This window comes from Patagioenas fasciata, chromosome 8 (genome assembly GCF_037038585.1).
Source record: "Patagioenas fasciata isolate bPatFas1 chromosome 8, bPatFas1.hap1, whole genome shotgun sequence".
Classification (NCBI taxonomy): domain Eukaryota; kingdom Metazoa; phylum Chordata; class Aves; order Columbiformes; family Columbidae; genus Patagioenas; species Patagioenas fasciata.
Genome location: NC_092527.1, coordinates 21546472 through 21568717, shown reverse-complemented (window position 1 = coordinate 21568717; position 22246 = coordinate 21546472). Strand labels below are relative to the sequence as shown.

The 22246-nt window shown below is 47.9% G+C and overlaps 1 protein-coding gene across 1 annotated transcript in view; it reads right to left on the bottom strand.

Moving 5' to 3' along the window:
* The window catches only part of LOC136104411 (uncharacterized), a 31463-nt gene extending 18137 nt beyond the window's left edge, over nucleotides 1-13326 (bottom strand). Inside the window, exons 1-2 of the mRNA XM_065843359.2 lie at nucleotides 13089-13326; nucleotides 2236-3086 (exon numbers count right to left, since the gene is read on the bottom strand). Coding sequence (XP_065699431.1) covers nucleotides 2236-3086; nucleotides 13089-13131 — 894 coding nt within the window. The 5' untranslated portion in view covers nucleotides 13132-13326. The remainder of the gene's footprint in view (nucleotides 1-2235; nucleotides 3087-13088) is intronic.
* Between the last annotated feature and the right edge of the window lie 8920 nt (nucleotides 13327-22246).

Genomic DNA, 22246 nt, shown 5'->3' with positions numbered 1-22246 from the left:
TGCAGCAGGAATTGATTCAATAGAACTACTTCGTCTACCATGTTCTTTGCCAAGCAGAGTGGGGATACCCTGTACTGGCCTGCTATCTTTCAGACAGCACTGATTGCATTTCCAGGGGTACCTGAGTCCCTGGCACAACATCAGGAGTTGGCTCCTAAGTACTGTGTTGTATCTTAGACAGGTTACAGACAAATGTGAAAACCATGGACTAAGGCCAGAGCAGAGCCTCAGCTGGGGTGGACCAAGGTGCATCCCTCAGCTGTATGGGCAGATCATCATCTGAACATTGTTTCTGGGTGGGTCTCACGCTGTCCTGCCTCTGTTGTATGACAGTGAGGACAGGCCACCCTCATGCAGGTCTGGTGAGGGCAGAGGCTCTGCTGCTGCAGGAGGCTGTCCCTCTGCTCCGAGGCACACAGTGCAGCAGCAGCCGCAGGGCTCTGCAGCAGCCCTGAGCATCTCTTGCCCTAGCCAGCCTGGGTGCTACCTGGCATCCCAGCAGTTTGAAGAGCACCGCTCTTGAGATGCAGCAGCCTGGAGGTGCTCTCTGAAGAGGGGCAAACCTCCCCAGCATCTAGGTCACAGCTGTATTTATACAGCTCAAAAAACAAACAAAGAAAAGTGCTCTGGGGCACAGAGCTTTAGCACTCAGCCACTAAGGATATTAAAAAGGAGGAGAGATAAGCCACCAAGAGCTTCATTTCCTCTTCAGCTTCTTTCTAATTTATTCTCTTGTTTATTTAAATGCTCTGCTTTGGGAAACTGAGGCTCCATTTCCCAAGGGATTTAAAGGAATTTCATGGGCAGCCAGAGCTGTCGGACAAGAGCAAGCTGGCTGCAAACCATGCGGAGTGCAACAGAGAATTTAGGTAACTTTTTATAAGGTCTCCTTATGGCCAAACTCTCCTGTGCCGGTCGTCTTTTGAGCTCTGCCAGAAGGCCTGATCGCTGTCTTTTTAGGAAAGCAGATTTCTGTCTTCTGCCATGTGTGAGACAGGTCTAGGGAGGAAGAGGCTGCTCAGCTGGATTGTGTGCTGCTTGTGCTGCCTCAATATGCAATGTTAACAGAGATGGGCCAGCTCTGACCTTCCTCGCTGCTTGGGAGGGTTTGGCATGCTGGAGAGGAAGGCCATTGCCTGATGGTTCAGGGCCCAGGCAGAGAGGTCATGGTGAAATTATATGCACAGCAAACAGCACTTGTCATTTGGCTTCCTCCCACCCATCTCCTGTTCTAATTCATCACTATTACTGCAATTAACGCCCTGAAAAGAAATCCCCGTTATGTACCACTTGATGTTTTTGGTGTGTCTTTGTGACCCTCTTCACCTAGTCTGCCCCTCTCCTTTCCCTTTGCTCATGGGCTCTTTGGTCTGTTTCTCTGTCAAGAATCACCTCCCCAGACAGATTGTTCCCTGTGCTGGTTCATGGAAGCTGCTGCAGCGGACAGGCCAGGCAACGATCTGCCTGCATGTCGACAGCACAGGGTTCAGGCAAAGAAAGCACTGGGGTGAGTGCTTCCCAACATCCACATGGGAGAACGTGCACAGAGCGCTTTTTATTCTCCTGTCATTCACACAGTATAGCCAGCAAGGGAGAAAGGGTAGGACAAGCTGCTTAAAAATATTGTGTCTTTGCAGTTTGGCCAACCTGGGAATACAGGAGTTAACGTTACAGCTGTGCTAGAGGGTTAAAATGGCATCTCGATCTCCAGCCCAGCGAAGATTTTAACTTGTATGTTAGTTCCCTGCTCCCTTGTTATTCGGGAGAGCTGGCTCAAGAGGACAGGACAAGTGAGGACAGGACAAGTCTGGACAGAAATGAGCTACCCCTTAGACAAGTTCTTTCTGAACACTGGTGCCCTGACAACAGTCCAGCTGTTCCCAGGAACAGGAATAACCTGACCTTGAAAAAGAAACCATGTTCTGATCCCTGTTCCATGTATTGGAGGACTATGACTAGCTCCACAATCTTCATTTTAAGACTAGAATCAAGTACATCCTCTACTCTATGGCTTTCTGAAACATTCCAGACACAATATATGTGAAGTACTTCAGAATTTCACTGCTATGAAAAGAACTCTTAAAATTGAATTACCATGATTTACTGCTTACAGCTGTTTCTGGGGAGATTTTCTAATTCAGATGTGTCCTAGTTCATGACAGACAATAGGACTTGAACCCTGACTGAGGTATCTGGACAGGCCTAGCTGTACGATTCAGCTTAGGTGTTTCTTACCTCACTCAGTCTACAGCATTCATCCATGTATTCATCCAGACTGTCGCTTGTGGGGTACTTCTTCAGCTGGTGTCCATGGATCTGAATGTCTTGCATGCTGTCAAAGCTTTCTGGGAAACTGTCAGCAATTGTCTTTGGCTCTTCTGTTGGACCTGGGGTGGGAAGAGTGCTTTCTTTGGGAAGGTTCGTCTCTGGGGTAGGTTCCTTTTCCAGAGATTGCCTTTCACTCTGGTCAAAATGTTCATTGGGACTTTCTTGCTGAGGGACACTGAAGTCTTCAGGGGAAGCTGTAGGACCCTGCACAGCATCTGCCTCCTGGCTGTAGTACTCAGCTTGCTTTTCACTCTCTGGATCTTGGTGGCTGGCTTTTCTGGCATGGTCTTTACATGTTCCCATTATCAGATGGTCAATTTCTGGAGAAGAAGAGGTGCTAAGCACGCCCGAGTCACAAAATGAGTCTCTGCTGTGAAGGACAAAGCTCTTCTCTGAACCTGTTGGTGTTGATGGAGAATTAGCCCCACTTGGCAATTCAACGCCTGAGTCCTCAGATTCAAATTTGGAGAATCTGTGAAGTCGGTATTTGGACTCGAAGGCACTGAGGTCAGGTAGTGTGGCTACATAGTCTGTGCTTGCCGGGGCATCTACACAGTCTGGATCTGCTGGTGCGGCCACTGCATTTGCGTTTCCCTGGCAGTCTGGTGGGAGGCTGGTTCTGGGGAGATGGGACTCTGCTGTGCAGGCTGTGTCAGCCGGAGCCTCTGGGATTAACGCTGGGTTTTGAATTCCTTCATTGCTCAGTATCTTCATATGTGTTAGTACAACTTTGTCCTCAGCAGGTGGGCTCTTCTTACCTGCTTTAAAAATAAACAAACAAACAAGTAGAAGGTCACAATAGGCTACAAAACTCAGTTTATGGCACATCCTCTGAGGGACGTGAAATGTAAAACTTCCTGTAGTAAGGTGGTAGAGGGGGGCAGCCCTGATTTATTTTTCTTGAGCTATATGAAGCTTTCTTGTAGGCTTTGCTACAACAGAAGTGTTGTGTTTCATAGCCTCAGAGTCCTTCTGGAGGACTCATAAATACAGAGTTGTGATTTAGTAGACAGGTAGCAAACACCACATGTTGCCAGATAACTTGTAGTGATTACCTGTGTACAGACACAGAGAAGTACATGTTATTTCAACCAATAGACATTAACTTAAGGCTAAAATATTTCCTCTGATTAAATGTATTTTGAACTAGCAGAAAAAAAGGGTTAAATGAAATTTGTCTTTCTGCAGGCTTAAGTGAATTTTGGGTTGCAACAAGTAATTTGCAAACTGTATTCTCTGCAGCATTCTCTGAACACATGCAGGTGATGAAAAGCAAGTACTGATAGGAAAAGTAAACGAGGCACTGTAGATCTTTGTCACTCCCTGTAAGGTTTTAGCTATGAAGTCATTTCTTTAAATGAATTCTTACCTTCTTTGTGGAGAGAAAGAATATGGGAGTAGCTCTGTTTATGAGCTTTTTTGCGCATGGACTGAGACTTGTTTTCACATCATATTTTGCACAGTAATATGGTAGAACAGTCTCTGGATGAAAGGCTGGTCTATGTGCGTTGTACCTGCAGGTTTTCTTACTATTTTTCTGAATCTAACATTTCACAGTGCAGACTTCTGGTTTGCACTGGTATGAGAGCCAGTGAAAAGCTCTGCGTCTACCCTTCAGCAAACTGCAAATCTCAGCTCCAAATCCATCTGTTCATGGACTTGGGACCAGGAATTGCTGCAGCACATAACTTCAGTTTCTTTTGTTATCTTTTCTGTTATTACTGCCTGACCCAGAGCACCTCAGAGGCCTAAAATGCATACACTTTTCAGGATATCTTACTTCCTACTTCATTTCCTTTCATTACCCTCTCCTACTTCCTTCCTTTTTGCCTATATGAAACCATCAGCTGCTTCACAAACTCACTCGCAGTAACATCCTATCTGATGGGCTTTTTACAACACATGGGCACATAGTGCTTATAACCCCTTACAGAAGATCTTATTTAGCATACAGAGAATAGCAACTGCCTCCCTTGGCAGGATGCACAGGCGTCTTTCCGCTGTAAAGAGCCACATTCAGTGCCAGGCCATCACCAATGTAACATCAGTACATTGCTGTGGTGGGGGACCAAAGACATTAACCATGGAAATGCCACAGGAAAGCTCACCAGGAGCTGCCTGTGCTGGGTAATGGCCCTTCTTCCCCTTGGAATGGATGTGGTGGACCCTGAACTGTGGACAAGGAATAGGGAGCCTGATTTGCAGTTTCATGCACAACAAAATGCCACCTATGAGAGGGAGTTCAGCGCCTGGTTTTGGAAGAAAGAGGTGGACCTGAGTTGTTATGATTTGGAGAGGATCTACCTCTACCTGCTCGGCTGAGAGGCAAAGTGCTATATCTGCACGAAAAATAGAAGGCTACCAGGGTCTTCTGATGGCATCACTACCCCAGATGGCAACACAAAGCCTTTGAGAGTCAGGAGGAGAACAGTTGCTGAGCAGCACTTTCTTTTTGACCAGGAATTACTATATGGAATGGTATTCCCTTCCCACAGACTCTAATTGCCTTCACTTATTAATCATGCCTTGCTTTTCTTTGATTGGAGATTCTCTCACTGTCTTTCAAACTACCCTTTTTTCTTGCTTAACCGGTTTCACCCTGGCCTACACAAATATTTCTTTGTCTGAAAACAGGAAGCAGCGTATTAAAATGAGGTCTTGCTGCTTACAGAAGATGTCAGATGCTTTAATTCATATATTTATGACTACAAAAGCTACTATGTGTACAAGAAAGTTTAGTTGGGGTAGAAAAATAAAACATAAGAAGAAATCTCTGACCCCCTGTGTGAGAGTCCCCTCAATGCCAGCAATTCCAGTGCTGAGCAAGTTCTGTGCTGTAGACAACACAGTCCTTTGCTCTCCCCATCCTGTGGCCACAATTTCTTGTTTATCTGTTCTAGGCTGCAAACCACTGATCTCAGCACTAGCAGGTCCTGGTAACCAGAGTGTTTGAGCATTCCTGATGTATCCTCCCAGCTTCTTGTGATGATGCAAAATGTTTTTGCCCCCTCCCCCCCCACAAGGTCAGAATGGATCCAAAGGATGGCAGGATTTTGCAACACACACACACCTCGTCCTCATTCATCCAATGATACTTTCCCATGGTCAATGAAGTGATGTGTGCTACAGCAGAGAGATCTCCCATGATTAAGGTAGTGACCTGAAACTCAAGTTTTTCTTGCTGCACCTCACTGAGGGAATCATCTCTTCTTCCTCTCTGTTAACTGGGTTACAGAACCTAAACCATGGGCCTTCCAAGTAGATTATTTCTGCTACAGGTCTTGAAAGAGGCACATAAAAACGGTCAACTCTTTCAAGCACATTAACAGCAAACACCAGAATGCTGCAATTAAAGCTCACCTGTGCAATTACAAAATAAAAGTGAGCTAGACCCTCAGCTGCTATAAATTAGCTCATTACCAGGCCCCGTAACTGAGTTGTGTCAGCTAATTCTGGCTGATGTCCTGGCCTGTAAATGCTTTGTGCAACAATACCAGGGAGCATAGCGGGGAAGGTGGGATCCAGCCTGGCGCTGGAGGGAGTGTGCTGCAGGGCTATGGTTACAGTGCTGCAGAGAGTCTTCTGAAAGGAGGTGTGAAGAACTTCAGAGAGCTGAACAACTGCATTGAGGTTGGTAGGATGTCTTTACTTGTGCTGGAGGCTAGCCAGGTTTGACACTGCTGCTCCTGGGAAATCAGCCAAGATTTTTGTTTTGTTTTGTTATTGCTGTTTTTTGTTTCCCTTCCCCTGAACTGGTTTTCCACACCCCTTCTGGGGTGACAGTAAGGTACCAAAAGATGTTGTTTTCAGACAGCTGTATGGGACACTAGTATGGCAGCAGGGGAGGAAGTGGAGTTGTGTGTTCATGCTTAGGATCAGCATAGCTTCCTGCAACATCTTTGGCAATATGTGCCCAAGCCAGATGTTGTCTCAGGTTAATTTGTGCTATTTGCCTAGTAGCCCTCTCAAAAGGATTATATGGCTCTGTAATCACACTAGAGTAGAGATAAACAGGGTTCTCTGGGTTGTAATATAAGCCTGTAATTGATGGCAACTGATTACATGTAACCTTGGGCAAGTTGCTGGACTTCCTGTGCCTGTACAGCTGGCAAATAACACCGCTTGCCATCTCATGGGGAGGTGGTAACAGTGAACTAGCTCATATCTGAAGGTAATTATTAGGGAGTGAAAGGAATTGATGTGTCTCAGCTAAGACTCTAAAACTTTGCTTTGTTTCATTTCCAAATTGCCTTCTAGGATATTCCTCTGTTGATAGTTAGCAAAGCCTAGTAAAGAAACTTAAATCTTTCAACAGTGAATATCCCCCCCATCAGCTGTTGGCCCAAGGCTTTCTTTTCCTTGGAGTTTGAAGTCCAAGTGTATTTTTCCTGTTGCACAATAACGAGCAGCTGCCAGGGCACAGCCTAGTGCATTAATATAGAGACTTCTGACCTGAGGAAGGAGGGCGGATATCTAAATATGAAATTGCTTTTAACCGGTTTCTTTATCCCAAGTAAGTTGCATGGAAGAGATGCACTCAACTGCCCAGGCAAAACTCTCAGTCCTGCCCAGGCCCAATTCCTGCAAAAGCTCCCACCTTTCTATTAAACTAAGCTGAAGTCTGTATTTAAAACCCCATGCTCCAAAGCACTGAAATCCAGGTCCAGTTTTTTCTTTTTTTTTTCCATCTACACGTGTGGCTCTTAGCCACATGTTGCTGGCAGTTCCTGCAGTGCAAGCCTTGTTAAGCACCGCAGCATCCCTGAGAGGGGTCCTTGGCTTCTGATGCACTGACTCAAGTATCATAGCACATGGTCTTCTCATGGATCTGGCTAATGGAAGTACTGGTGGTAGGAAGAGGCCAGGCTGCCATTGGGATGAATGCTGCTAGTGGCAGCACAGAGTTGTACTGTACAGCGCTGCCCTGTGCTGCTCTCTCTTCTGGTCTGTGCCCACCTGTCTTCTCAAAATGTTAATCCTGATTTGTAGGCTGCTTGGCATAGGGAGAATCTCAATTAAACATGTGAGCAATGACTGGCACCACTGGACTCAAAGCTTTGCTTGTTTCCATGTGCTGTTGTGTTACAAAGGATAGCAGTGTTGGAGCTGTAGCAGCCCCCTGTCCCCAGAGCTGCTGCAAGGTTCACGTGTAAAGTGAACCCCTCCACAGTGCGTGGTGCTGGCAGGGTTGTGCAGGGTGGCAGTCCCAGGGAGAGATACAAGGTCAACAGTGCAGAGGTGCTCAGAGTGCCTATTCTTGTCCCCACTCCTGTCTACCACAGATGTGCAACACCCTCTAGATTTAAGTCCAGAAGATCAGTACTTTTGCAGCGTGCCACAAGAACAAAGGACCAGAAACAAAGAGCATCACCAATTACTTGGATCGCTGGAGTAGCAAGGTTTTTGCACAGCTAGCCTGCAAAGGAATATCAAAGTCAAACCCTACCATTCCTACCAGTTTGTGTAGTCCTGAGCACAGGAGCAAGGTACACATGTGAATCCCCAGAAAAGGTTTTTCAGCATCCCATAGCAGACTGGCACAGCCTGCCTAGTAACTCCTCTCTAGCTCAGGATTAAATCCCGTGCCATGCAGAATAGGTTCTGTGGTGTGGCTGTGGCCTCCAAGTAACAGACCAAGAGATGATCAGCTTTTGAAGAATCATTAGGCAGCAGTGACTAGTGAGCTGGAGTCAAACTCATGACCTAGAAATGAAAGGCTGCCTCTCCCATTCAGTGCTTGTATTCCCTCATTTTCCTTCCTTCCTTCCTTTACAAAAAAAGTCTCTTTTTTAAACCTGTCGTGCAACACGTTCTCTAAGGCTGCTGGCAGTACAGCTCAGGTGGTATTTCCCTTTCGCTTCGAAGAGGTTTTTTTTCTCACCAATGATGAGGTCTCAATTTCCCAGCATTTCAGAGAAAAGGGATCACTTCCTTTCTGAAACAATAGACATTTTTTGCTTCTGAGTCTTCCTCCGTATGTGCTGAGGGGTGGGGCTGGGTGGTGGGCTGTGCTGGCACCTCCTTCTCAGCACTAGCCCATGAGCTGGCCCCCACGCAGCGAGTGCAGGAGCTGTGTTCCTTTTCTAGCTGGGCAGTGGCTGCCCTTTCCATAGCCCCGTGGACATAGGGAGTGGTTGCATGGACAGGACCCCAATACTTAGAAGAATTGGATTACACTTATGCTGCCAAAACAAACAAACAAAACCACCTACAAACAACTCACCCCCCCCAGAAAAAACAAGAACCACTACCAAATGACCCTCTGGGAGGGAAATCTCCACAGAGCTCTCCCCTGGGGCAAGGATCTCCCTGCCTTCTGTTGCTTTACGGGACTATTGAAGATGTGGTGCCTGTGCGGTGATGGCAGTGCTGCTTGGCACCAGGTTTCTCCAGACAATCTGCCTTCCCAGTAGCTTTTGAGCAAAGCTAGTCTGTGAGCATGCTGGTGTATCTTGGGCTACCCTATCTGAGCAAGGGCTTCTCCAAATCAATTAGGACAATCATGAACCTAAGAATTTCTAAGGGGAGCTTGTGTGTTTTCAGTGTACCAGTTACAACCTATATCTACAATGGCAGAAACTTGTAAAGGCTTGAAAATCACTATCATATTTTTTCTTTTTACTGGAATTGTGACCAGGGCGGGGGGGGGGGGGCGGTGCGGAAATCACATTTTCAGAGGAACATGGTTCCCTGTGGCAACTGAGGATTTGCGTGATAGATTCAGTTCTCAAAATTTCAATTTATTCAACTGGGGTTGGATAAATTTGGGGATGGGGACAGACTTTTTAGCAGGGGCTGTTACAATAGGACAAGGGCTAACGGTTTTAAACTAACAGAGGGGAGATTCAGGCTAGACATGAGGAAGAAATTTTTTTACAATTATGGTGGTAAAATACTGGAACAGGTTGACCAGAGAAGTGGTGGATGCCCAGTGTCTGCAGATGTTCAAGGCCAGGCTGGATGGGGCTCTGAGCAACCTGATCTAGTGGAAGATGCCCCTGCTCATTGCAGGAGGATTGGTCTAGATGACCTTTGAGGGTCCCTTCCAATGCCACCTATTCTGTGACTCTTATGAACTGCAGCACTGAAATACATGTGGATTTCATGGGAGTGTGTATATATATATATATATATATATATATATATATATACACATAATTAGATTTGACTGAAATGTTGAATGCAAAGGAATAACTTTGACAAAGCTGAGATCTCTCACAGCCCTTGAACAAAAAGCACAAAGTTATGCTCTCCAGTCTCGCTGTTTAAGTCTGTGAAATTCCTCTGGATGATAGTTTGATAATATAATGTGACCAGAAATGTTACATATCCCATATAGCTGTAGCTGGTAATGATAAGTCTGTATAAAATAGATGCTGAGAGAAAGATAACAAGGTTCAAGGACTCTAACTGAAGAGGAATTAATTACTTTAATATGTGGGGGATTATGGCGGGTCTGTGGATTCCCTGAAGGGGAGCAGAGATTTACCTTGAAGATATTAAGGTGTACCAGTAAGAAAGAAGGGAGTAAAAGAGTAACATTGACAATAGCAAAATTAGCCATTTATATGTTACTATTGCAGCCTGTAACCAATAGCAAAAAGACACATGAGCTGGTAAAGACTATATAAAAAAGTGTTTGTGGCAATAAATGGAGACTGCTGTTTGTCCGTAAGAAGAACTTTGTCTATGTTGTTTCTCTGTCTCAACTGTGACATTAATACCTACATTTTAGAAGCAATGGAGATAATTATAGTTCTTTTCAGGCATTTGAGGGGGAATGAGAGACTGATTGTTTACTGATGGATATAGTTGGGTGAACTAAAGAGGAAATGGATTTCCAAGTGGAGAGGCCACTTGACATTTTTACAGCTTGCTTCTATTCATTCCAAGTGACCTGTAAAGTTTTTGAAACAAAACAACAGGTCTGATAGATCAGTGACCTCTGGCACAAAGTCCCAGGACACAGCAGGTCCCCACAGACCCCCTGGTTTAAACAAGTTATTCGGGTAGGCTGGCAGTCACCAGTTTTTAGACCAACACCTGACCTCATGCATAGCACCAGCTAAAGAGCCTCTCCCACTTGTTACTGCATTTACCCTGCAACTTATTTATTTGGATATATAGCTCAGTGGGAAAACCAGGGCAGGGATAACTTTGGTGCACGAAGATCTGTGCCCAAGTACACCCTTCTTTGCAATGTAACCAGTCCTGGGGTGGAGGGAGGTCTCAGGTCCTGCATTCACCTATTGTGTTTATTTGTGAGACTTTATCAGGGAGATGACAGCTTTCACTAAAGATCTGCAAATGCTTCTCCTTAAAAATTCCCTGTGCTCCTTCAGGAGAAAGGTTCAAAACCTTAAACAAAGGAAATGGTGCTTTCATGAGTAGCCCTGTGTAACAGCGAAAGAGTGTGTGGCACACAGCTCGCTAAAGTATCCGAGCAGAAAATGAAAACAATGGAAACAAATTTACCACACCTTGGCAAAAACTGTTTAATTTAGGAGACCTGTCTTTGCACATGTGATTTGCAGGCTACCTCATATTGCACAGGAGTATTCTGCTCGAAACTAACTAGGAGACAGGAGGCCCTTTGCAAGGATGGAACTTGCCCCCCAGGGATGACAGGTATGTAGTAATTCAGGTTTTATTGCCTATAATAAGCTTGGATAAACAACTGTTCAATAGCTCCACAGACCAGAGCCCTTAAGACCCCAGAGCTTCAACTAAAGCCAAAGGAACCCCTGAATCCTATCAGAAAGGTCATGTTTAACCCATTCTTCATGTGCAGTCATTGCTGTCCCTAGGCAAAACCCCAGAGTGGTGCTTCTGCTCAAATGAGGTAGCAGTGGGGCAGGTATTACCATACTCTCTGGTATGTCTGAAATCTCTAATGGTTGCAGTGAGAGTGGTGAAAATTTTGGGGTTTGCTCTTGCTTGTACCACACAAGGACCTTCGTGAGATGACAGGAGAAGGTGATGATGCAGGGCTCTGTAACTGCAGTAAATTGAACTTGCTGATACAAAAGGTCCTGCCACCCTGATAGTTCTGCTCTAACAGCTCCCCTCCTCCCCCAAGGAAAGGGGGAAGATCCAGGCTATACCCCTGGTTTTGAGCTGCCACTCTTGTTGGGTTTATATTCTCTATCTTAAGCTGCATTTAGAGATGTAACTTTAAAGTCCCTGCCATAAAGTCTGCAAGAAACGGGTCTTTCTGAGTAGAGATGGAATCCAAAACAGAACACCTCTTCCCGGCTGAGGTGATTAGGGAGTGTTATCCCTGTTTCTTATTTGGGGAAATTGTAGTTAAATCTCTTTTTGATTCCTCTATGTGATGTCTGTTCCACCACCAATGCTTCTATCTACCCCTATGACCATACTGCTGTGTCTAGGTGATGAAGGGCACTTCCATGTGGAAGGGCAAGCTTCCTTCCCCTCCTAGCCCTGCCATCAGGTTTGGACTATATAGCCTGGGGGAAACAAGTTCATGGTCAAATTACATCCGGGGGGGGGGGGGAAAAGAGCAGTTTCTACCATAGTGTAAAATGACATCTCCTCAAACACTCTCTGTATGTTGTGGTAATGCCGGAGTGCTCTGCAGCAGCAATGCTCTAGAGCTCTCTGTGCCATCAGGTAAAAATGCAGTTTCCAGACCATACCCAGGCAGAGCCATGTGCCTCAGCGGCCCTTGCTAACACAGTGTCCAGCAGTTACCTGCTAGGGCAGCTCAGAGAGACTCCAGCTCACACTGAGCTCTGAGTAGCTGCCCCAGAGCAGGAGAGCTGGGAAGCACCATCTCAGCAGTGAGTGCCTGAGCAGATGCCCACAAACACGGCAGCTCTGGTGTGACTCTGCAGAGCTGTCTGCACTGCAGCAGTCCAAGGAGGCAGGAGTTCAGCATACAGATGGGAAGTCAGGACCCCAGGAGGCATAACCACCCCAACACAGTGTTTTACGATGTCTTTCCGTCCTGCTGCTGTACAGCATGCTACGCTTAGACTCTGGCAAACCCTCTCTGTAGCCACCTCCATGCCCAGCAAAGTAGCACAGCACAGAGATACTAATGGAGACAGGAACTGCAGATCTCATTTACAGCTGGCACAAGCCGAGCTGGAGGGTAAACAAGGATGCTAAGGGGATTCTGCTCTCTGGGGCTTGTGATCTGAAAGCCTGTAGCACTGACTAAGGAGTAAAACATGCCAGACGCATTGTGCCCGAAAAAGGTAGTCTGAGACCACATCATTTGTTTCAACAATGGACTTAAAAATTTACAAGTGATGTGCTCCAGGACTATAGCTGTCTTCCCTACCTGAGTCACCTCATCTGCACGGAACAGGAGGGATCAAATGAAACCTCTCAAACTCGGGATAATCCCTGTTGGATGGGGATGTACCAGCCTAGAAAGCGATCTGATATCCATTGACAGCGCAGTGACAGGCTGAGGACAGAGCCGATCCGCCTCGCCTTAGTGCAAAAGCCGAGCGATGCCGGCGGGACATGTGCGCACCGCCGCCCAGATGCCAGTCCCGTTGTCACCCTCCCGCTCCCGTCCTGGGCAGCTCGCCCTCCTTCACGCACGGACCGCTCGGAGTCACCGCGCTCCCGCCTCTCCGGCTGTTCTCTCCGACGCTTATAAATGCAAAATAAGCCGGTTTTCAGAGGAAAACAAATCGGTTCCTAAAGCGCGATCATTCCCCACACCGGAGCAGGACCTAACCCGCCGGAGACTTAAGCAAAGCAGGGGCTCGTCGCAGCCTTACCTGCGTGGGGGCAGAGGCAGCCGGAGAGCAGGGAGCGCAGCATGGATGGGGCCGGGGCTGGGGCGGCAGCGGAGCGGAGCGGACAGCCCGTCCGGCGGGGCCGGGAGCGGGACAAACCGGCCTGGGTTTGCTCTAAGTACCGTCTGTACCGCCGCTGAGGGGAAGGAAGGGGTGGCGGAGGAGCGGTTTTGGGGAGGTGTGCCGGCACCCGCCGGCTGGCTGTCCGGGGGGGAGGCGGACTCACCTCTCCTCCAGGGCGCTCCCAGAGTGAAGCTCCGGTGCCAGCTGAACATCCCGGCAGCAGCCGCCCTCAGGGGCGGGCGCGGGCTGGGGACTGGGGTGCCATCGCCGCCGTCCCTCCCCGGGCTGCTGCGCGTCCCCCGGCGGGCGAGCGGGGCTAGGGCATGGCGGGGGCAGCGGCAGCGCTGCCGGTGGGGAGGTTGCGGAGCTGCGAGCGGGCGCCCCGCCAGCAGTGACTTACAAAGGGAGCAGCCCAGAGGAATGCATCTCCTTTGGCTGATAAGCCGAGATGACTGGAGGGGTTTGAACTACCTTTGTAACCCCTAGAGGAGAGAGGGGGGAGAAATGAAAAGAAGGGACGGGAAAGAAGAAAAAGAAAAATATTTCAGCACTTGCATAATGTCAATAAACAAACCCCCTCTCAAGTGGCAGGAAAGGGAAGGCTGGAATGTTTTGGGTGGGGAGGAGAGAGAGTAGAGTTGGTTTGGTGGTGGTTTTTTTCTCTTTTCAGTTTTTTTTTTCTTTCTCTATTTAAATTGCGTGTTATGTGTTTGTAATGTAAAACTCTGCCTGGGTTGTAGCTGGGGCTGCAGGCTATGGGTAAGAGGGGTGAGTGGGAAGTGGCAGGACTGTCCTGAATGCAAGGTCCCATGGTCAGGTTTGTGGTGCCACCTCAATGGAGTGAAATCTCACCACGCAGGCCAGGTGCAAAGAGTGCTGCTTTGGAAAACAGATGGGAAATTACTCCTAGGCTAGGTTTAAGCGATACAAGGTCCCTACAACCAACAGCCCCATAACTTATGTAGGGTCTCTGCTTGCTAAGAGAACACCAGTCCCTGCATTACTCTCCCATCTAGACTTTTGCTGACTCCAGCACTGTCAGGAGAAAATGTGCTGCTCCACCAGTTAAACCGGCTTAATTCAGTGAACTTCAGCTGTCCACAGGATCAGTGGCCCCAAGATGATCACAGCGAACCAGTGGGTGCTACAGGTCTGCTACAAATGCTATGAGAAAGCCAGGCAGGAGAGGACCTGTCAGGGGAGATCCAGGCTAGCTGTCCCCTTGCTCTGGTCCCCCAGGTGCCAGTCATCCTGTGCCTCCGCAATGAGCGCCATGGGCCAGAGATCAACTGAAGTGAGTTGACTTTTTGCTATAGCAGCAACTGCAGTTTGCTGGTTGGCACCAACCATAATTTATAGAGAGGGTATTTAATTGTCCCCTTTCCCCCATCATATTGCTCTTGTATTTAGTTACTACTTTATTGCTCCCAAACTCATGTCATCCAACAGAAGGCATCCTTGCCTCCTAGGCTGGGAGATTCGTTACAGTGCTCCCCCCTTGCCTCCCACTGCAGTGGGATAGAGTGTTTGTGAGCTGCACCCAACTACCTCGAGGCACACCAGGCACTCGTGATGCACCCACCACCTGCTCCTGTTTTTATGGGAAAGCCAAAGAGGGTTGTGTGCAGGGCTGGTGAGAAGGAGGGCTATGAATTTTGTCAGGGAAGGAGGTGCCTATTTCCTTACCCTGAGACAGTCCCAGGCTGGGGAGATGCACACTGCTGTGTGCTTGGCATGCAATGTGCTGCTGTGCTCTACATGTGCTACCAGCCCAGGCTCACCATCTCAGCTCGCACCTTCAGTGGGCAAACTTACATTATTAGAGCAGTGGAAGGATAATTTACAGGTGCCTTAGCATGAATTTGGTAGCACTGTTAGCAGCCAGAGGAATTTTTGGGAACAAGTATTACTCTGTCACCTCTAGCTCTGCTGTCCATATACCATTGCACACTCCTTTCTTCCTGCCATAGAGCTCTATTGCTTTGTACACTGCTGAACACATTCCTATACTATCTAGAAGTTTATTTTTTTTAATAACTAGTTTAGAGAAGGGGAAAAAAGCTACTGTGCTGGTGTCTGTATATTGCTGCAACTCTAAGTGCTCTGAAATGTCTCTGCTTTGCAGTGAGTAAAACGTTCGTTGCTGTCAGAAAATTCCTAAAGAGAGTCTAAAGCTGGCTGGTTTTAAGCTCAGTTTACCCCTTTGTGTTCACGAAATGCTTGGGGCCAACAGAAATGACTGTGTTACCAAAATATAATAAATAAAAGCAGCCAGTGACAGGAAGCTTTTTGAACAAGAATAAAAAGTCCCCTGGAATGTGCACAAGCCAAGCGCTCCAGCCCTGGGCTAGGGCAAAATGTAGGAGGAAAATGGCTGGCAATGAGTGCAAGATTTTAATGGTCTAGGTACTCTTACAAGACAGTGTGTTTGTGTGTATGTAACGAATAATTAATGCTGGAAGTGCCCTGTGTTGACACAGTATGTGACAGTGTTTAGAGTCTACAGTGCCCCACAAAGCTGTTGTTAGGTGTTGTATGTGGTTATTTTTGTCTATGCTTGAGAAGTAGTAGCATAACTGTGGTGGTTTTTTTGTTTGTTTGTTTGTTTTTTTTCCACTCAGCTTCATTTGCTGTATTACCATCAAAATGTTTTACGCCTGAATAGTGTAGCAGTGGATTAGGAAAAAGCTACAGCATGCTTAGGATTTCTATTCCAGTGTAAATGCATCTACCTGAAGGGAGATTTTACCATTTTGTGGTTGCATTATTAAGAGCAGTGAAACCTTCCAAGGGTGGACAGCATAAAAAAACAGCCCACAAGCAAGAAACGAAAGTGGTGCCTGGTTTTGGTGTCCAAACTTGAAGAAAGGGAAGCTGATTATTAATTTGCTTTTGTCTAAACCTTGTGAACACTCCTGACATGGGAAAGGTCATATCCCCTCTGTACAGAAAGACCTTGAGCCTAGTTGCTACTGTAATCCAGCGAGAAAGAAAGGATACTCCTGTCCTGCAGCTCCATCCCTTGTCTGTGAGCAAGAGTGTTGCCAGGTTTCACTATTTAATTAGGAATTTGAGACAGGCTGGCTTCTTTTCCTTGAAGTCCCGCCTGTTAGTGAGGGCAGAATGGGGCACCGGGGTCAAGCTGCATGTTGCTATGCTGGGGACAGAGCTCAGGAATGGGGAGAGGAAACAGACCTGTCTGAGCCATGGGGACAGCCTGGTGAGGACCTAGGCTACCTTACCAGGTGGCTTGTGAGGATGCTGTGGTTCATGGCACACACTACATCTGCCTTTTCCCTGTGGCTGCCAGGCCTTGTGCCAGGGCGCCTTCCCATCCATCCATGTGTTTTGAGTGTGAGATGGGTTCTCTGAATTGCAACCGGGCAGGAAATTCCCTCTCAAGCTGCAGAGGATGTAATGGGAAGAGGAAAAACCTCTTAGTCAGCATCGGCTTAATTTCTGATGGATGCATCAGTTTCCTCAGACATAAGAAAACTCTCCGCCCAAAGAAGTCCCTGAGTGTGGAAAGCTGTTGTGCCTCTGGATCCCCTGGGCATACAGCTGCATCCTATCTTTCTTGTCACCTTTTTGAGACTCAGGGTTGGCGGGAAGCAACTTCAGAGCAGAGCGCAGTTCCTTACCACAGAGAAGCCAGGCACGAGCTTGTAGGGATCTTCTCAGCCTTTGCACCAAGGAGGGTAGGTGAGAGTGTGCAGCAAGGTTTGTTTATAGTGCAATTCCCCCGTTAGGCAACTGCAGAGAAAGAGAGGTACGTTTAGTGGTGACTCCTGAAACTATATGGGACATTGTGCTGGTCCTCCATATCCCAGTTACTACTGTGCACTACAGGGGTTGAAATCACCCCCAAATCTCCCACAAAAGTGATTCCTACAGTATCGATTGACATGCTGTGCAGTTGCAAAGGAGGATGCCTGTCAAAAGTGATCTTTGCTTCAAAAAACTCATGAAGAGTCAGTTTTTGCAGTAGTAGGATAGAGCCCTGAGCGTGTGCAGCTCTGCATGGGTGAGCTCTCCTGGCTGGGACAGGTGTTTCTCTGTTGTTTGGCTTTAGGCAAGTCCCCTGTGCAAATAACTTCATCTCCTTCTGCTGCAGCTTGTCTGGCAGAACAGGATTTTTGTTAGTAGTTTGAGGACCTGTCTCCTGTAAAGTGTGCAGCCCCCAAATCACAGGATTTCTCATGAGTGTAAAAGGCCCGTCCACCTGGCGTGAAGTACTTGGGGTGAAGAAAAACACATTCCGATAGCATTGTCACTGTGATTTTCACACTGAAGCATACAAATAAATGTCAGCCTTTCATCATATATATAGATTAGATGTCATTTTCCAACCCATTCCCTGACCCCTTGAGTTAAAGGCAGGATCTGGACAGGTTGCTCAACTACCTCCTGGTTTGGTTTGTACAGCTGCAGCATGACACAAAAGGACCCTGTGCAATGCGATCACTGCCTCAACTCAAGTAAGTTTTCTTTCATTCTAGTACAAGCGATATTTTGGGATGTAGCTGGCAGAGGAACATTGGATCTGTGTGACAGCCTGGGAAAACAGAGGGATATAACATTGTGCTGCACTAGGGGGTCCCCATCAGCAGAGGAAGGACAGAGAAGGGATGGTTGATGCAGCAGCCATCAGGGTTGGTTTGGACCTGTCCTTGATGGGTGACTGCAGGAGTTGCTCTTTGTCTCAGGTTTTAGCTACCGTTGCTGAATCAGCCATGCCAGCAGTGTCATATTGATCTCATTTAAGCGAGGACTGGCAGCACCTCCCACCGGAGGGTGTGCAGGGCTGCCCTGGGGGGTGCCCTGGTGCCATGGGGAAAAAAAAAAAGTGCAGGGGTTCAAAGAGGAAGTGCACGATATTTGCATTCCTGTAAACGGAAGTTTCCAGAAGACTCCAGTTTCCCGTGAAATAGTTCTGCTAACTTGGCAGTGGCCTGCACGTGTGCAGCTTGCTCAGGTGAAGGTTTGGGGTCACTAAAGAGGAAGTTGTTTTACAGCAATGCCCTTATGGTGCAAAAAATAGCTTGCTGGGGTAGCATGCAGTGCTCAAGTCTGTTAGCATTAATGTGTTAACCCCTGCAAATCTTGTGTCTTGCTTCAGACACTGTCTTTGTCTAGATACATTGCAGTTTTTGATATTTCCTTGGGGAATCTGATAAATGCAATACATACGCACAATGGGCAAACCCTGTTCGTACAAGCAAAGTTCCTCTGCATCTTCTCTGCATCTCACGCAGATGGTGCTGCCCCAAGCAATTCCCAAACTAGAGAGCAGGGGAGAAAACTGCTGCCCAGCTCAGCACCTACTGCCCCAGTTCTGCTTGCTGGTGTGTCCACCAACCTTTCCCGTGCAGAGAAGGCTTAAATGTCAGGTGTGTTTTGAATTCTGGAGCAGTTACATGGTATTCATTCCTCCCTGCTGTGAAAGGAGCCCTGGTGGAAGCCAAGCACTGTGCCCCAGGGAGCCAGGGCCAGCGGCTTGCCGGGCACATCACTTCCTTGCATGCACCGTGGAAACACCTTTGTGCTCACTGAGTTGGGCTGAAGGGACCTTCGACTTTAAAAGCTGTTGCTACTCATGCTAAAACTCAGGTCTCTGCTCTCTAACTCTCCAGAGCCAGCATACTCCCCTCATTTTCCTGTGTCTTACCTGCCCTGAACGTCCACACTTTTCCCAGCCAAGGGACAAGCTGACAGACCTGTCAACACCATCCCAGCACAGGCTGAGCTGCACTGCACCGCACTGGCTGCTTTCTGGGTTACTGCACAACCCAAATCCTCTGGTTTTGTTCCATGATGCTACAGGCTAGCCTGTGGCACACAGGCACAGAGGGGTCCCCATCAGCTCTTCCCTCCCCCGGCACCCGCGTGCCCCTCTCTGCCAGTGGTTTCGGGTCAGGTGCCTGAGTCAGCAGGTGCTGGGGCTCAGCTGGGAGAGAAGGGTGCTTGGTTTGTGCCTGGGTGGGCAGCAGAGCGGTGCTGGGCACCTGGGGCCACACACTGGCGGGCAGCTGGGCACTAGTGGAAGAGCAGAGGGCAGTGACGCTGGGGACCTGGTGAGGGGCAGGAAAAGTGGCAGAGGTGCTTGAGAAGCAGCAGCAGCCCCTCAGGAAGGAAGGAAGGGATGAAGGAAGGAAGCAAGCTGAGCCAGGTCAGGGAGAGAGGTGCCTTGTTTTTCTACTGGGACCTCGATGTTCTGGGATTGCCAAGGGGCTGATTCAGTGCCCCCCAAAAAAGGCAGCCAGGGGCGTTCTGCTCCTGGACTCTACCAGGGGCCACTGTCCCCTTCCAGGGGTGGGGGACAGAGCCCTCTTTTGCTGTGCTGTCTTTATGTCTATGTTTCTTTACTTTATGACAGAGGTCAGCATCTCCTCCAGATCAGCAGCCCTCAAATCAGTCTGTTGGTGAGACAGTCCTGATAGGTGCTACAGGGTTACTGTGAGGAGCACTGTGGCAGCCTCCTGTCACAGTTCACCTGCTGGCATCCCCCTGCTTCATGCCAAGCCATGAGCAGCACTCCCAACTGAAGCTCTGCTGTCACAGGCGCTGTCTTGAGGCCAGCCTTGTCCTTCCTCTCATCGACTCCTAGGTAACGCCATAACAGATGGATGGAGAGTTGTAGGGTAATCACAGCCCCAGGAGCAGAAGACATGTGAGGGTGTCTGCCTTGAGGAGCTGTGCCTGCACCCGCCTGGCTCTTGTTCTCCCTGGTGGCTGTAATCCTATGCCCAGCAGTGAGCCCAGGCTCAGCCATCCATCTGGCCCATGACATGCCTCAGAGCTTGGCCAGGCTTTCTCCCCAGTCCCATAGGTCGTTTTGGAAAGGCCACTCCAGAGGGGCGAGTGGCACCATGTCCAACCTTGCATCTGCGTGTGTGGACACTGGCCTGAAAACGCAGCGCTGGGGCAGGGCAAGGTGAGGGCCAGGCACGGCAGCACGGTGCAGCGGGGCTGGTGCACGACAGCAGGAGCTCTGCCTTCCGCACAGCCCTGGCTCAGCACTCAGGAACTGCTGCATAGTTTCATGCTCTGCTTTGTTGAGAGGAGACTGGTAAAACTAGACAGTAATCCAGGGGACTGACAGAAAAGATCAGAGGGCATGAGGGAAGGGTCAGGGCGTTTCCTTCTGTGAAACTGGGGGAAAAGGTGATGAGGAGGAACCCAGAAGAGTGGTTTTGTTGACCTGGGCCTGCCTTTCCACCCTCCCAGGTGTTTGCAGCTGCACAAAGCTCCAGCCAGGCCTGAGCTTGGCTTGTTCCTCTATCCCTGTCACGACTTTGCCCAGTGCAGAACCAGAGGTACCTGCTACCCTCGCTCAGTCTGCTGTCAGGATGCAGCTGGGCTGGGCAAGGTCTGCCAGGCACACATCAACACTGTGTCCTGTGCCAGAGCTGGGGAGAGAGAACATCCAGAGCATCCCTCAGCTTCTTTGTTCCTTTGGTTTTTATCCCTGGAGAATCCCAGCAGCTGTGATAGTGCTGCTTAAACCTTGCAATGAACAGTCTAAGGGTTTGGCAATCTATGCCTCATTTGCCTTGTTGCAAATGCTGTAATTGTTTTAGTTTGGAAATGTTTGCTCTCCATTTAAAGCAATCTGTTTCAGTGGAGTGCAAGAGAAGAGTTAGATGTGACTTCCTAAATACATCACCAGAGTTTAAAGCAGTACAAATAGCAATTAAAGAGATCCTGGGCAATTTGCATTGTTTTCCCCTGAATATATGTGCACACATCAGTAGAAATAAATATTTTTCTTGCATACCAATTTAATTAGAACTGATTAAAGTAAACATGTCCTGAAGGTTTGAATATGATAGCAGCACTGCCTTATATATTTTGATTAAATAATGGATTCTTTGCTTGAACAGGGTAACTGTCCACCCGAAACACAGAGGTGAAACTTTAGTTAATAATAAAACTCCCACCAAGTTCAATAGAGCTATATTTCATCTTAATTGTACTCATAATTACGCTTTCACAGTTTGATTACAGAATTGACTGTTTCCCGCTTGGAGGGGGTAGACATTGTTGTACACCTCCTACAAAAAAACTGGGAAACAAGGACTATTGATATGCACTACATGAGCTTGGGCTCAGGAGTGAGGTGATTTGGCCCATCCAGTGCAATGATGGAGCTCCCTTATCCCTGGATGCCACAGGAGCACTGAGAGTTGCCACACGGGCTCTCATTAAAGAAGATACAATAAGATTAGCCTGGAGCGGTGGCTGCCAGTTCCTGTGGATCTGGCTCCTCCGGTACTCAGGAGAAGTAACTGAGGAAAGCAGGCTGACTGTGAGCAGGTTTAAATACGCTGCACAAGACCTGACCTGCACTGGAAAACACACAGGGATTTCTCAAGTTGAAAAATGTTAAAAACAGCTGTCCTTGATGAGCAGATAGTGTTCAGTAGCCAAGGACCTGTCTGGATAACCTCAGGACATACTTCATAAATAGCATCTGTTTCTCAAACCTGCTATTTAAAAAATCTCTTGCTGAAGCCAAACCAATGCCCTTTTATTTGTGTACAACTCAGATATCCAGTTCTTGGGTGTGTATTTCCTCTGGACATCCCAGAGGATATCTCTGGCTCCACTGTTTGTGAAATGAAGTTGGTAACGTGACTGAGGACTGTACGCCACAGTCTGTGTGCATGCCTGTGTGCTAGCAGCAGGTGTGTGCTGCTGCTTGGTCCCACATCTGGCATCTCCTTCACACAGTGGAAAGGGCACAGGAGCTCAGATTTGACACCAGCACTGAGGTGCTCTTCCTCCTCAGCGTGTTGGTTCGATGCTTTGTTATCTTCATCTCCCTACCACAAAAAAAGGAAGTAAAACCATTCTTCTTTGTAAAGCTACCTGGGCACTAGAGCTGTGAGTCTGTGTTAAACCATGTGTTTCTATGAGGAATAAGTGACTATGACTGTACAAAGTAACAAAGGCAAGCTAACCATAGACATTTTTTTTCCCCTCCAAATTAACCGCAAATCAGGGCTCTTCTAGGTCCAGATGGGAAATGCCAGTGGGATGTTTGTATCCTCTCTGTTCAGTTCTGATCTAAACCC